The sequence below is a fragment of the Trichosurus vulpecula genome, chromosome 2, assembly GCF_011100635.1.
Source record: "Trichosurus vulpecula isolate mTriVul1 chromosome 2, mTriVul1.pri, whole genome shotgun sequence".
Taxonomy (NCBI): Eukaryota; Metazoa; Chordata; class Mammalia; order Diprotodontia; family Phalangeridae; genus Trichosurus; species Trichosurus vulpecula.
In genome coordinates, this window is record NC_050574.1 from 5,740,429 (window position 1) to 5,754,921 (window position 14,493).

The 14,493-nt window shown below is 45.5% G+C and overlaps 1 protein-coding gene across 2 annotated transcripts; it reads left to right on the plus strand.

Annotated features, from left to right (window-relative positions):
* Nucleotides 1-784: 784 nt before the first annotated feature.
* LOC118835386 (zinc finger protein 260-like) lies at nt 785-11,396 on the plus strand. 2 transcript variants are annotated; one of them, XM_036742575.1, is made up of 4 exons: nt 785-860; nt 3,584-3,675; nt 5,905-6,031; nt 8,889-11,396. In XM_036742575.1, exons 2-4 carry the CDS (start codon nt 3,610-3,612, stop codon nt 10,628-10,630), a joined length of 1,935 nt encoding a protein of 644 aa, XP_036598470.1. In that variant the 5' UTR covers nt 785-860; nt 3,584-3,609; the 3' UTR covers nt 10,631-11,396. The 2 variants fall into 2 exon arrangements, with proteins under 2 accessions (XP_036598470.1, XP_036598471.1); XM_036742576.1 differs by lacking the exons at nt 785-860; nt 3,584-3,675 and adding an exon at nt 4,629-4,649.
* Nucleotides 11,397-14,493: the final 3,097 nt, after the last annotated feature.

The window sequence follows — 14,493 nt, forward strand, 5'->3', positions numbered from 1 at the left end:
CGGAGGCCTGGAAAGTCACTCGTAGTCTCCTCACCATCCACGCTCACCCACGCCGCTTCACCCCGGGAGCCCCGCCCCCACGGCGGTCCTGGGCCACGGCCCGGACCACCCCCTCCCGAGACCGCTCATTTCCCATCAGCGCCCGCTCTGGGCACAACTCCCTCGGGTTGCCCCTCCTCAGACGGTAAGCTGCTCGAGGGCAGGGACCGCCTCTCCGGCCCTCGGCAGTGCTTGTCACACGCTAGGCCCGTAATAAATGTTTGTTGACCACTGACCTGGGCTGCTATGGTCTTAAAAAGACGAAAGCCAAATTGCAACACCCAAAGATGCATCAAAAACCGGCCACTCAAGGTCCCAGCAGCAGGCAGACTCAGAAACTGGGAGGTGTCGGAGCGAAGGCGGGTCCCGAAGCCCTCTGGGAAATGGAGTCCAGTTCCCTCCCCCCTCCCCCCCATTCCTGGGCGGGCTAGGAAGTAAGGCCACACACTCATACCCCTGGACTACAATTCCCAGAATACATCGGAAGGTCCGTCGACCAACTGGCCCCGTATGGTGGATGGCTGCGATGCCAGATGCATTGTGGGAAGTCGTCTTTCTCCTGGGCTCGCCTCCTAACTCTGGCTCCTGCGACTACTTGTGAAAGGGGGAGGAGGAGGAGGGCCGGAATGACTGAGTGCCACATGGCTGCTCCAGCCCCTCCTGGCTGAGGGAGGGGGAGAGTGCAGTACGCACGCGCGTTGGCGTCCTTCCTCCCCCCTCCCCGCTCCCGCCTCCGCCTGTCCCGCCCCGTTAGTACGCAGGCGCTTAGTAATCGCGGCCTTAGGGCGGCGCAGTCTCTAGTAGACCCGCAGCCTGGACCAGTGAGTACAGGGGACTGCCGTGGGTGTGTTTGTGCGGAGGGCCCACGGGTGTGAGTGTGACTTGGAGTGTGTGTTTGTGCATGGGAGTGCGCTGCCCCAGTCTGCGTGTGTGACCTGGAGCTGCGCGAGTCCGGGCGTGAGTGTGCGTGGATGTGATCACGCTTGGGAGGGGGGGTATGGGGGGGGGGGGGCAAGCATTCATTAGGCACCTGCTGTGTGCCAGGCGCGCGCGCGCGCGCGCACACACACACACTCCTCACTACAGCCCTGGGAGGGAAGGAGGGAGGCGCTCCCATGATGGGGAAACTGAGGCAGGCAGAGCTTAGGTGGCTTGCCCAGGCTCTCTGTGGCGCCCCCTGGCTGCCCACAGGGGTTCTTGGGGATGGACATCTGGATCCCCACCCCCTCCCCGTCCTGCATGCAGAGATGGGGGCGTCCATCCTTGGCTAGGGCAGATCATGAAGTTTGGGGAGGGGGCTGGGAGGACTCTCCTGGGGGCCTGGCGACCTGCATTTCTGAAGCACCTACTGTATGCTGGCTCTGGACTGAGGCCAAGTTTCTACAGAGATTCTGAGTTCACCTCCTGAAGGGCCAAGGCCCCCCGCCAGGACAGTGACCTTGGCCCTTCAGGGGGGCTTTCTCCAAGTCTTTCTTGCCACCCCCCCCAGTGAAGTGGGTTCTCTGTCCATCTGGGTACACAGTCAGTATCAGGCTCAGGAGCCCCTGAGTTACTGGTGGGATGTGTGCCCCCCCACCTGCCGTGCTGTGGGGGTTCCTTGGTCCCCCTCACTTGCCCATAGGATGGGGTTCCTTGCTCCCCCCACTTACTCATGGGATGGGGGTTTCTTGGCCCCCCATTTACCCATGGGATAGGGTTCGTTGCCCCCCCCCCACCGAAGTATAGCCAGCAGCACTCCAGGGAGAGAAGGAGCTGAGCCTCCTAGGGCAGGTCCTAGCCAACCTAATCTTGGTTTTGAGCCCCTGGGCCTGAGCTTTAAGGGGAGGTGAAGGTGGTGGACCACAGCCCCAAGAAAGGACTCCTGCCCATAAAAAGACACCTGTTCTGAGGTGTCGGAGTGCTGCTATGCCTGATCATGGTGGCTGGGAGAAAGCATCTGAGGGGTCAGAAGGTTGAGACAACAGCAAGGCAGCACTGACCATGGAAGACTTGGACTTAATGCTTGAGAGGAGAGGTGAAAATCATTTATGTGCTAGGGAAAGGGTCAGTCAGTCAGTGAACACTGATTAGGCACCTACTGGGTGAGGAGCATACTCACACAAGCACCCACTGTGTGTCCACCTCTGCCTGTGGGCCTTTGCATGCTGGTCCCAGGCCTGGAATGTTCTCTCTCCTCACCGCTGCCTAGCTCACGTGCTACCTTCAGCATGAGACCTTTGCTGTCCCTACAGTGGGAGGCTTCCACCTCGAAATGATTTCTGGATTGTGTTTTATTAGACATCCCCCCGGGAGACACAACACCCTGCCCCAGTGGGTGTTTAATAAATGATGAGTGAATTGAATTGATTTCCAATCCAATTCAGCCAAATAGACATTTATTAAGCGTCTGCTATGTGCCAGGCACCAAGCTGAGCTTGGGGATACAATTAATCAAAAAGACGGCCCCCGCCCTCAAAGGGCTTCCAGTCTAGAGGAGGGAGGCAGGAGAGAAGGGTGGAGAGGGTGGGATGCCAGGGGGTGCCCGAAATGGGGATGTCTGGTTCCGTGGAGTCGATGGGCAGCTGATGCCAAGAAGAGTCTGGTTTCCAGCCTCTGTCGAAGGAAGGCATTTGGGACTGTGCCCTCTGGTCCAGGAAGAAGAGGCTGAGGGAGGCGGGGGTCGGTCCAGGCTTGAGGCCACATGGTGCTGAAGAGCTTGCCCACGTGCAGAGCAGAGTGAGACAGGAAGCTGAGGCAAGGCACGTTAGGGGCTTTTGTCTTTGAATAAAACGGAGGCCAGTTCTTCCAGGCCTGTGCTCAGTCGTTTCCTGCTCTTCGCGACCCCTGGGCACAGTCCGTGGGGTTTTCTGGGCAGAGACACTGGATGGTTTGCCACTTCCTGCTCTGGTGTGCCCCCGTTTTATAGATGAGGAGCTGAGGCAAACAGAGGTTCAGTGACTTGCCCAGGGTTGCACACCAACTGTCTAAGGCTGGTTTTGAATTCAGATCTTCCCGACTATGACAGTGCCCTATCAACGGTGCCACCTAGCTGCTCCTTCTGGGAAATAGGGGCTCAGACTGGTCCTCATGGCTGTGGGGAGTACCCAGCATGGGCAGGAACGGATTGACCTGTATCATACAGTTTCCTGGGCTTTGTGGTAAGCCCAGGAATGGGTGGAGAAAGACTGAGCTCAAGGAGTGTAATATAGATAGGGCCAAAGGGCTTGAAGGTGCTAGTGAAGGCCTTCTGTAAAGGAAGTGTAGGGAAGGGTTGAGGGGCGGCTGGGTGACTCAGTGGACAGAGCTCTGGGCCTAGAGTCGGGGAGACCTAAGTTCAAATCCAGTCTCAGACGCTTCCTAGCTGTGTGACCCTGGGCAAGTCACTTCACCTGTTGGCCTCAGTGTCCTCGTCTGTAAAATGAACCGAAGAAGGAAATGGCCGTCCTTTCCAGTATCTCTGCCCAGAAAACCCCAGATGGGGTCACAGAGTCGGACTGATCAACGACAGGGCAGGATTGAACAGTCTCAAGACTTCTTTCTGTTGACATGGTCAAGTATCTTCCAGGCCCAGCCCTTCCCCTGGACAGGTCTATGGCGGTGGTGGCAGAGGAAGAGGAGGAGGAAAGGACCTCCAGGCTCTTGGCAGCCAGCCGGCAGGTGAGCTTCACTTCCATCTGCCTCATGTCTCCTCATGTGGATGCATTTTTTTCCCTTATCTTAGGTGGCCTTAGATTGCCCATGTCCTGCTAAGGATTTGAACTCCCAGGAGCCTCAGGCTCTTTGTATACAAAACATTGTTGCTGGAAAGTGCCATGATGCAAGTGAGCACGTTTCAGAAGGAAGGTGAATTCTTTGACCCCAAAAGCCCCTTCCAGCTCTGGAGATGTTTTAAGACAAAGACAGTCAAGGAAAGGGTATTTAGGATGAAAAACATTGCAGTCCCTGCTTTCCGAGACCTTGGATTCTGAAGGCTCCCCCTGCACACAGATGAGAGAGACAGAGACTCATCAGGAGAAGAGAGGACTGTTTAAGAGATGGAGAGAGGAAGCGTGAGGCAGGAGAGAGAGATGCTGGACAGACAGAAAGAAGGGCTCTGTCTTCAGTCCCTCCTTGTGGCGCTCCACAGCTACAGTGTCACCCTTATCTTCTGCCCTCGTGTTTTAGGGAGGCCATGGAGAAGCTGGAGGATGCCATCTTGAATGCTGGATCCATTGAAGGAATGGGATATTTCCCTTGGAGAAGAGAATACTTAGGGGAAATGTGGTAGCCCACCTTATTGGAGAGTTCCCTAGAAGAAATCTATCAGCTCTCAAGGGAGTTTGACCTCATCATACTGGAAGGCAGAAGCCTATCATCCAGACTCAAATATGCCATTTTCTAGCCTTGCCATAGGATTAGTCCCTAAATATGTATAGCTCGGACAAATGACGCAGATGGGACATATCCTCAACCAGAATTGAGCAGGAAGAATTGAGAGTGGGCTGGATGGCATCTGAGAAATTGTACTCTGCTCTTTATGGCCCCAGAGCTTCCTGAAACAAAGCATGTCTTATGTTACCGCTGTTTTTTTGGTGATGCTGTGTTACCATGACTCATGGAGCACCTCAGTCCCTGAAGAGCAAAGATGAAAGGTCAGCCAAAGGACAGTGGAGGGAAATAGGATGTTTTAAAAGGAGCATTAAAGATAGCATCCAAAAATATGTGACTGGGAAATGAGTCTGTCTAAACTGAGAGGGCAGGTGCGCCTCTGGAGACTCATGGTAATAGAAGAAAAGAAGGGTCATAGGGGTCACCAACAGAGGGAGCCCACAATGCGCACACAGTGTTTGGCATTCAAAGCCCCCCCCCTAACCTGGCTCCCTCCTTCCTTCCCAGTCTTCTCTCACCTTACTCCTAACCACGTACTCTTAGATCTAGTGATCCTGGCCTCCTGGCCTTCCCATGAACAAGACCTGCCATCTTTGGCTCCAGGCATTTTCCATGGCTCTGCATCATACCCAGAATGCTGTCCCTCCTCTGCTGCAATTACTGACCTCTCTGGCATCCTTTAAGTCCCAACTAAAATCCCCTCCTCTACCAAAGCCTTCCCCAGTGCCCCTAGCCTTGCCTCCATTTGTCCTATTTATCCTGTGTATAGCTTATTTGTACATATTTGTTGTTCAGGGCAGGGACTCTTATCTCATTATGTGCCCAGCACTTGGCACTGTACCTGCCACCAGGTACAGTAGTTGCTTAAAAAATGTTTATTGATTGACCAACATATACTTTTTGGAGGAAGTCCTTCCCTCAGTGCTCTGTCCACAGTAGATGGTCTAAAAATGTTTGTTAAACTAAGTGGAGTGCAGAGTATATTCTAGATCTACACTATACAAGGGAAACAGTGACTTTGGGGTGGGGGGGAGGGGAAGGGAAGGTGGTCCTTAGTGTTGTGGAATGGGGAGAACTCCCAGTGTGATAATTCCATTTTGTGGTCTGCTAACTCCTGAGCGAATCTGCCATAAGTGCCCAGTAATGGTGAATGAGTGCTATATTGTTGCTAATTAAACTTCAATACTTGGATTATGATAAATGATAGATTAGTGTTATGTCTAACTGTAGATGCAGGCTGTTTATTCTAATTGTGTGAATTAGGCCTGCGGGAATAAAGTGCATGATTTCCTGGTGGCTCATTGGTGGACAGGATTTGTAAGGGTTTCCTTGCACATCTCATAAGACTATGTGCTAGGGAGTCTGGTACAGAGCGAGGCATATAATAAGAAATAGTAATCAGTAAATGTTTGCCAGGAAATACTCCTAGCCCTCCATGCTGTGAGAACCTCTCCCTTTCTGTCCACCCGTCTCTGTGGCTCTTATGACCTGGTGTAAGCAGTAACATGTTTGATTCAGGAATTGGTGACCTTCAAAGATGTGGCTGTGCACTTCACCTGGGAGGAGTGGAGGCTTCTGAAGCCTGCCCAGAGAGCCTTGTACAGGAACGTGATGCTGGAGATCTTGGAGCACCTTGTGTCCCTGGGTAAGCAAAGCTGTCCCCTGGGGATAAGCCCCCCTGGGACCCCCAGTCACATTCCTGAAGTGTCTCAGCACCCTCCTTGCTGTAGGCTCTGGGACATCTGAGACATTTGACCAAATTTTGATATCTAGGAAGGGTAGCTAACATATCAAATGTTGGAAATCTGGATCTGGTAAGATCTTGACAGTCTAAAATAATGGTATCTGTTTTTTTTTGATTGTACACTCCTAGCAATAATTATTTGAGCACACCAATTCCACAGCCAAACTCCTTGAAAAAACTCCTTCTACTCTGTGTTTCCACTTCCTCTCTTCTCACTTGCCTTTCATCTCTCTGAAATCTGACTCAACTTAATGCTATCTTTAAGGTCACCAATGACCTCTGATCCTTACCCTTGTGTTTTCTTCAGCATTTGCTACTGTAAATCACTCTGCCCTCTTGGACTGTGTCCTCTCTTGTTCTGTGTGACACTGTTCTCTCTTGCTTCTCTCTTCCCTCTCCTCGGTAACCCCCCTTCTCAGTTCTTTGTTGGTTTATCATCCATATCTTTGTGTCCTCAAGGGTAATGTTCATCATAGTCTCGTGATGGACCCCTTTCTCTTCTCCTCTTTTATGTACTCTCTTATTTCACGATCTTATCAACTGCCATGGCTTTAATTATCTCTATGCTGATTTGGTTCTCCAATCTATATGTGTGGTGCTTATCATTCTTCTGAGCTCCAGTCCAGATCTCCAGATACCCATTAGATAATTTCAAATGAGATGTCCCTTTTCTCTTTCCCATAAAGCCCACTTCTCTCTGAACTTCCCTATTTCTGTCAAGGATACTACTATTCTTTTGGTCACCCAGTTTTACAACCTGTGTTTTTCTCAACTCTTCTTTTCTCCCTCACTGCAGATATGTAGTCCATTGTCAGAACTTGTCCTTTCTGCCTTCCCAACATCTTTTGCTTCTGTCCTCTTCTCAGCTGCCCTCACCCTAGTTCAGCTTCTCATCATCACTATGGCAAGAGCTTCCTCATTGGTCTCCCTGCCTCGTTCTCTTCCCATTTCAGTCCATCCTCCACACAGTTGCTAAAAAGTGATTTTCCTGAAAGGGCAAGTCTGTCCCCCTTGAATTGAGAATGCTCTTTCCTAACTTTCCACCCTTAACAATGCAGCCTGACCTCACATAGGACTCTCCATCTCTCGCCTCCATGGAAGATAGCAGATGAACAGCCACCCAGCCTTTAGGGAAAGCTGTCCAGGAAGAGGGTCCTGGATCCTCCCTGAAGCAGCCCATTCCACTCCTGGAAAGCTCTGATTGTTAGAAAGTTCTTCTTTATATCAAGCTAGACTTACTCCGCAGCTCCTCCATGTTTTCTACATCTTCCTTCCACTTCTAAGACACAAGAATCCTCCAGATAACTGAAGATGACTCTTAAGTCCCCCATAAACCTTCTCTTCATCAGTGTGAGTCCCAGTTCCTTCTCCTCATTCTAGGATGAGATGGTACCAGAGCATTCACCATGTTTGCTGACTGCCCTTCTTTGGGTGTTCCAGCTCAGCAATATTCTGCTATTAATGTGGCATCCAGAAGTGAACATCATACAATGGCCAGAGTTTGACCAGAACAGAACTCTCACTTTTCACAGTCTGTACTCTAGTCCCCCAGCGCCTTCTATATGGGTTGAACTTGTTTTAGAAATATTATCTCATTTGATCCTCACAATCCCGTGAGGTTGGTGCCATTATTCTCGTTTTACATTTGAGGAAACTGAGGCTAAGTGACTGCCCAGTGTCATATAGTTAGGAAGTGTCTGAGGCAGGATTTGGACTCAAGTCCTCTCGACTCCAGGCCCAGCACTCCATCCACTGCACTACTAGCTGCTGTAATGAACCTAAGAAAGATCACATCAACCTTGCTTGCCATGCAGATTTGTTTGCTCATGTTGATCTCATGATTTCCTTAAACTCCCGATATTTTTGAATGATGAGCTGCTATCTAGCTCTGCCTCCCCTATTTTATATTCATGGAGTTGTTTTTCAGCCCAAATGTAGGACTTTTATCTCTATTAACATTTCTTCTTACTATTTTTAGACCATTTTTAAAGCCTATTGAGATCTTGTTCAGTACTAATCATCCTCCTGTGTTAGCTATCCCGCCCAGATCTTTGTCATTGGCAAATTTGATTAGCATGCTGTATATACCTTCATTCAAGTCTGATCTAAAATAGGGCTTCAAAATGTACATTACCTGTTTCATTTAATTATGATATCTTGTGTTTTTCATTTCTTGTTTTGACAGAAAACCTTGTGCAAATCAAATTGCTATTAGAAATTCTTTGCCTTTCTTCTTGGTGGCTTTAAGAATTATATTATTGAAAATATTGCGTCTGTGAAATTTTCCTGAAAAATACAAGATACTTTTGTTCTTCACAATTTTGGGGAAGCCTAATAATTCTTAAATTATTTCTAATTGCTTGGTCTTCCAGATCTATCACTTTTATACACAGAGATGTTTTCTATTTGAGTGATGTTTTGAGCTCTGTTTCCCTTTTCTTTGTGGTTTTGCACTATTCTGCCCTTCAGAAGATAACACACCTAATTAACAACAGGTGTTTTAAATAACCTCTCTATGGTCTTTCAGTTCCCTGACATGTAAGTCATTTAATTTTAGGCAGCTAGGTGTTCTATTGCTATGTCCTCAACTCTTTTTGGCTTCAGTTCTTCCTAAAATAGTCTTTGTTCTAAATAGTCTAGATCAAGCATCTTTTTCCTTAATGGAAGAGATAGAAACTAGAACATACTGTGAAGCAGTTTCCTTTTTTCCAGCACAGAGAACAGTGGCTAGTGACATTTCTAAAAAAATTTCTTTCAGATTCCCATAGTCAGGAGACACATTGTGAAACCAAGGACTCAAGTCTCATGTCAGACATTTGGATAGGAACCTCATCCAACAAAATTCTGCCAAAGGATAGTTCCTGGTATTCCATAACAAGAGAAGTTCATTTCAACTTAGAAAGACACAAAGACAGCCAAGAGAGATGGTCCAGACAAGTAACAGATACTCCTAAAACAACATTTAATAGTGTGAATGTGCCTCTCTGTAATACCTTCGCAAGAAGTTTGAGTCTGGGCTCAGTCTTTGTTCCACCCTGCAGAGGTGCTACAGGAAAGAGTCTTCATAAATCTCCATCACTTGGACAGAGCTTCTGGGATTTTTTAAACTTAATTACATCTAATGCATTATCCTTAGAAAAGAATCTTATTAAACATGACAGATACAAGAAGCCTTTCAGTTACCACTCAGATCTAATTAAATTTCATCAAATACATGTGGGAGAAAAGCTACATGAACACAATGAATGTGGAAAAGCCTTTGACAGAAGATCGGATTTTACTGAACATCAGAAAAGTGGAATTGGAGAGAAACATTATAAATGTGATGAATGTGGAAAAGCCTTTAACCACAGGGGAAGCTTGACTAAACATACTAGAATTCATACTGGAGAGAAACCTTTTGAATGTAGTGATTGTGGGAAAGCCTTCAGTGAGAGAGGAAAACTCAAAAGCCATCAGAGAACTCATACTGGAGTGAAACCCTTTGAATGTAATGAATGTGGTAAAGCCTTTAGTGTGAGGGGAAACCTCAATGCCCATCATCGAACCCATGCAGGAGTGAAACCCTTTGAATGTAACGAATGTGGGAAAGGTTTCAGTGAGAGTAGATTACTCAAAAGTCACCAGATAACTCATACTGGAGTAAAGCCATTTGAGTGTAATGAGTGTGGAAAAGCCTTCAATCAGAAAGGAAACCTTATGAGCCATCAGAGAATTCATACTGGAATGAAACCTTTTCAGTGTAATAAGTGTGGGAAAACTTTCAACCAGAAGCGTTTCCTTAAAAGTCATCAGAAAATTCATACTGAAGAGAAACCTTTTGAATGTAATGAATGTGGAAAAGCTTTTAGCCAGAAAGGTTACCTTAAAAATCACAAAAAAATTCATAGTGGAGAAAAACCATTTCAATGTAATGAATGTGGGAAAGCCTTCCGTCGAAAAGGATACCTTATTACTCATCGGAGAACTCATACTGGAGTGAAAGCTGTTGAGTGTAATGAATGTGGGAAAGCCTTTAGCCAGAAGGGTTACCTTAAAAGTCATCAGAGAATTCATGCTGGAGAGAAACCCTTTGAATGTAATGAATGTGGGAAAGCCTTTAGTCAGAAGAGCTACCTTAAAAGTCATCATAGAATCCATACTGGAGAGAAACCATTTAAATGTAATGAATGTGGGAAAACCTTCAGCCATAAGGGTTACCTGAAAAGCCATCAGAAAACACATGCTGGAAAGAAATTATTTGGACAAAGTCAGTGTGAGAAAGCCTTCAACCAGAATTGCCTTGATAGCCATCAGAAAATTAATAGTGGAATAGAGTCTTTTGAATACAATGAGTGTGGCAAATGTGGTGAGAAGGAAGCCCTTATTAGACATCAGAGAACTCACACTGATGTGAAACCTTTTGAATGTAATGAATTTGGGAAAGACTTCTGCAGAAAAGCACATCTTGTTACTCATCACAGAACTCAGACTGGGTTAAAACTTTTTGAATGTAAATGAATGTGGGAAAGCCTTTAGGCAGAGTATATACTTTACTACCCTATAAGAATACTTAATACATTAGAGAAACAATTTTAATATAATGAATGGGAAAAGGGCTTCAGAGAAATCAAGAGCCTTATTAATCATCAGAGAACTCATGCTGGAGTGTAACACTTTGAGTGTAGTAGATAGCTTTATCAAGATGAGGTTATGCCAAAGTAGATAGCCAGCAATTAGGAAATGGCTAAAGCAAATTGTTATACATTAATATAATGGGGTATTACTGTGCTGTAAGAAATGATGAATATGAAAAATTTAAAGTATGGAAAACATGGATGCAGAAGGAAGTAAATGACTGTAACTATATGTATGATGGTTCCAACAGTGTAAATGGGAAGAACAACAGAAAAGAAACTGAACACTATGTCATTTTAATACCCACGTATGGTCCCAGAGAATGAGAGAAAATGATCTCTTTCACTTCTTCATGGAAGTTGGCAACTGTGTGTAATACTGCTTATTCTTTGGTACCTTCTTGGTGTTTTGATTACTTTTATTGACTACTTTTTGATCCTTTTCCTCTTCTTGCCCCTCCTCCACCCTTCAGAATGGCCCACTGGAGGGAAAGTTGGGGAAGGATATATTTGGAAATGAAGGTGGTATAAAAAGAAAACACACCAATGAATTTATCTTTTAAAAACTATTAAACAAAGAACAGATTATATAAGTTTGAAATTAGATCCTTTTCTTGACAATATTACAAAATGTATAGATTGGGAAATATTGTAGACATGTTTGACCTATGTTTCAGCAAAGCATTTTATAAATCCTCATGGAAAAAAGTGGTGACATCTGGGGAACAGAACAGGACAGTCCAGTGGATTCTGAACAATTGGAATGACTTGCCCCACAGAATAGTTATTAATGGGTTGATGTCAGACTGCTAGCCCTGGAATGGATTATCCCAGGGCATGCTTGGACCTGTACTATTTTAACATCTTTATCTATGGCCAGTAAGGTCAAAGATGCCATGTTTATAAAATCTTGAAATCTAGGAAGGATAGCTGATATATCAAATATTGGAAATCTGGATCTGGTAAGATCTTGACAGTCTAAAATAATGCTATCTAGTTTTTTTTTTGATTGTACACTCCTAGCAATAATTGTTTGAGCATACACCCTACATATATGTAAATTCGCTTATTTAGCAATAATGATTGATTTATCTAGCAGTCATTTACATATACTATTTTATGAATGCAGCTGGGTGGTGCAGTGGATATAGTGGCAGGCCCAGAGTCAGGAAGACTCATCTTTGTGAGTTCAACTCTGGCCTCAGATACTAGTTGTGTGACCCTGGGAAAGTCACTTAACCCAGTTTGCCTTAGTTCTTCATCTGTAAACTAAACTTGAGAAGGGAATGGCAAACCACTCCACTATCTCTGCCAAGAAAACCCCAAATGGGGTCACAGAAGAGTCAGACATGACTAAAATGACTGAACAATAACAACAAAAAATTATTTTGTGAATTATTTTTTAAAATAGAATTTAAAAAGACAAAGACAAAATATTTGATTCTAAAGTCATTGGGGAGCCACTGGAGTTTCCTGAGTAGGGGAAGGCCATGGTCAGAGCTTTGCATTAGGAAAATCACTTTGAAAGCTGCATGTGAGATGGATTTCAGCAGGGAAAGATGAGGCAAGAAGATCAGTTAGGAGGCTTTGAAGGAAGGTAGGGAGTGATGAAAGCTTGGTGGCTATATGCATAAAAAGAAGAGGCCAGGGGTAGAAATGTTATGGAGGTAGAAGTGACAAGATGTGGTGACCAATTGGGTATGTGGGATGAGACAGATGGAAGAACAAGGAAGACTCTAAGATTATGAAGCTGAATGATAAGAAAGATAGTGTTACCTTCAGCAGAAATAGGGAAGTATGGAAAAGCAGTAGCATTTTAAGGAAAGAAAATGAGCTGTTTTGGACACAACTATGGAATGTCAGATTCAAAAATTCAGCAGATCTTTGATGTGGGGTTGGAGAGCAGAACGGAAATTAGGCCTGAATGTATAATTTTATGCGTCATCTGTACAGAGATGATAAACCCATAAAACTGATTAAGTCAACAAGTGAGTGTACAGAGAAGAGTGCCCAAGACTGTCTCGGGCAGTACTCACATTTAGGGAAAGTCATACGGCTGATGATCGAGCTACAGAGACTTGATAAAGAAGTCACAATCAGAAGAACCAAGATAGAACCTCACAATGATAATTCATCAAAGAGAAAGTAATTCTAGGAAAAATGGCAGTCAGTAGTGTCGTGCTGCAAAGAGGTCAAGAAGAATGAAGATTCCTAAAATGGCCCCCTTTTTGGCAAATTAGTTGTTGGTAATTTTCAAGAGAGCAATTTCATTTAACTCAAGGATAACAAGGAAGTTACCTGGCAGACTCTAAGGCTGGGGGGCTCTTATGGAGAAAGGGATGAGTTTGAGAAGAAAATGATGTGATCCTAGCCCATCCGTGCCTGTTCCTCCTGGGTTACTTCCTCTTTCCCATGAGAAAATGAAGTGTGCGTAGTAGTACTCACTCCCCCTTCCATTGCTCCTGAGCTCAGAGCCCATCCACTGAGGGCAACCAACCTCTGGTAAGTGATCAGGGGATGGGGTTGGGGGTGCGATTTTAATTTTGCCTGTGTTCTTGCTGATGGTATCTTCATTGGTTTAGATTATAATGGACCTCAGCAGCTACAACAGGTAGGTCAACATGAGAAGGGTCAGAATGGGGAAGTGTTGGAAGGAAATAGTGAGTGTGTGTTTGTGACAAGTCCAGGACTGTCTTGGGGTAAGAGTGGATGCAACCCATATTTTCTCCTTTCTGATTGATCACACACTGGGGTCAAGCTGTGGCCCACGTTGCCACTGCTGATCAAGACTATATGTTTAAATAGTACAGCTTACATTTGTTTTTTGAAAAAATAAATAACTTCCAAAGTCCAAGATAGGAGAGGAATGGATTGACAGCAGCTTGCAATGATTGGATTTTTTTTTTCTGCTAGATTGCATGCTCAATATGGCAGTCAGAAAACCTAATGCAGTTTTGGGGTGTATTAAGGGAATGCATTAAAGTTGCCTGGAAGTAGGAAGTTATCAAACCCTTTTCCTTGTACTCTGCCCCAGTCAGACTATATCTGTGTTCATTTCCATGCAATACAGTCCAATAAAGAAGTGGTATGATGAATTCTTTTCCAGAAGAGGGCAAACTGGGTGGTGGAGGGCCCTCTGAAGGTGTTCATGCCTTGTGGAGATCGTTCATGAGTCTAGGGGCATTTGGCTTCGAGCAGAGAAGACTCCTGGGGAACATGATCGAATCTGAAGAACTTTCAGGTCTGAATGTAGGATTAGACTTATTCTGCTCAGTGACCAAAGGCAAAGTTAGGAGCAGGGTGGAAGTTTCAAGGGGACAATTTTAGGCTTGATATAAGAAAAAAGTGTCCAAATGTGGAATAAAATGCCCCAGCAAGTAGAGAACTGCCCTAGTTGGAGTCAAGGGTAAATGAGTGTTTGTTAGGTATATGGTAGAAGGCCCCTTTTAGGGGCTCTGTGTTACATAGCCTCTGAGAGAGGTCCCTTCTGACTGGAACTATAATACTGATTCTGTGATTTAGTGAATATCGAAAAGTCTTCACTCAGAACATGACATCAAAGAGCTCATTGAAAAGAAGCCTGTGAATAATAAAAATGATAAGAATCAGAAGAAAACTTAAGAAAATTCACATCAGTAGCTCTTAGAGGCCATTCCACATTTTACCCCACTATCTCCTTCATTCCTGGTTGCAGAAATGGCCCTTCTTTCCAAGGCAAACATCTCTCCACATCAATCCCATCCCATT

Bases quoted from the DNA above. Each gene is read 5' to 3' on its own strand.
- LOC118835386 (XM_036742575.1), top strand. From the start codon at position 3,610: ATGGCGGTGGTGGCAGAGGAAGAGGAGGAGGAAAGGACCTCCAGGCTC. The intron at 3,676-5,904 runs GTGAGCTTCACT...TGTTTGATTCAG, and splicing joins TCTTGGCAGCCAGCCGGCAG to GAATTGGTGACCTTCAAAGA. The intron at 6,032-8,888 runs GTAAGCAAAGCT...AATTTCTTTCAG, and splicing joins GGAGCACCTTGTGTCCCTGG to ATTCCCATAGTCAGGAGACA.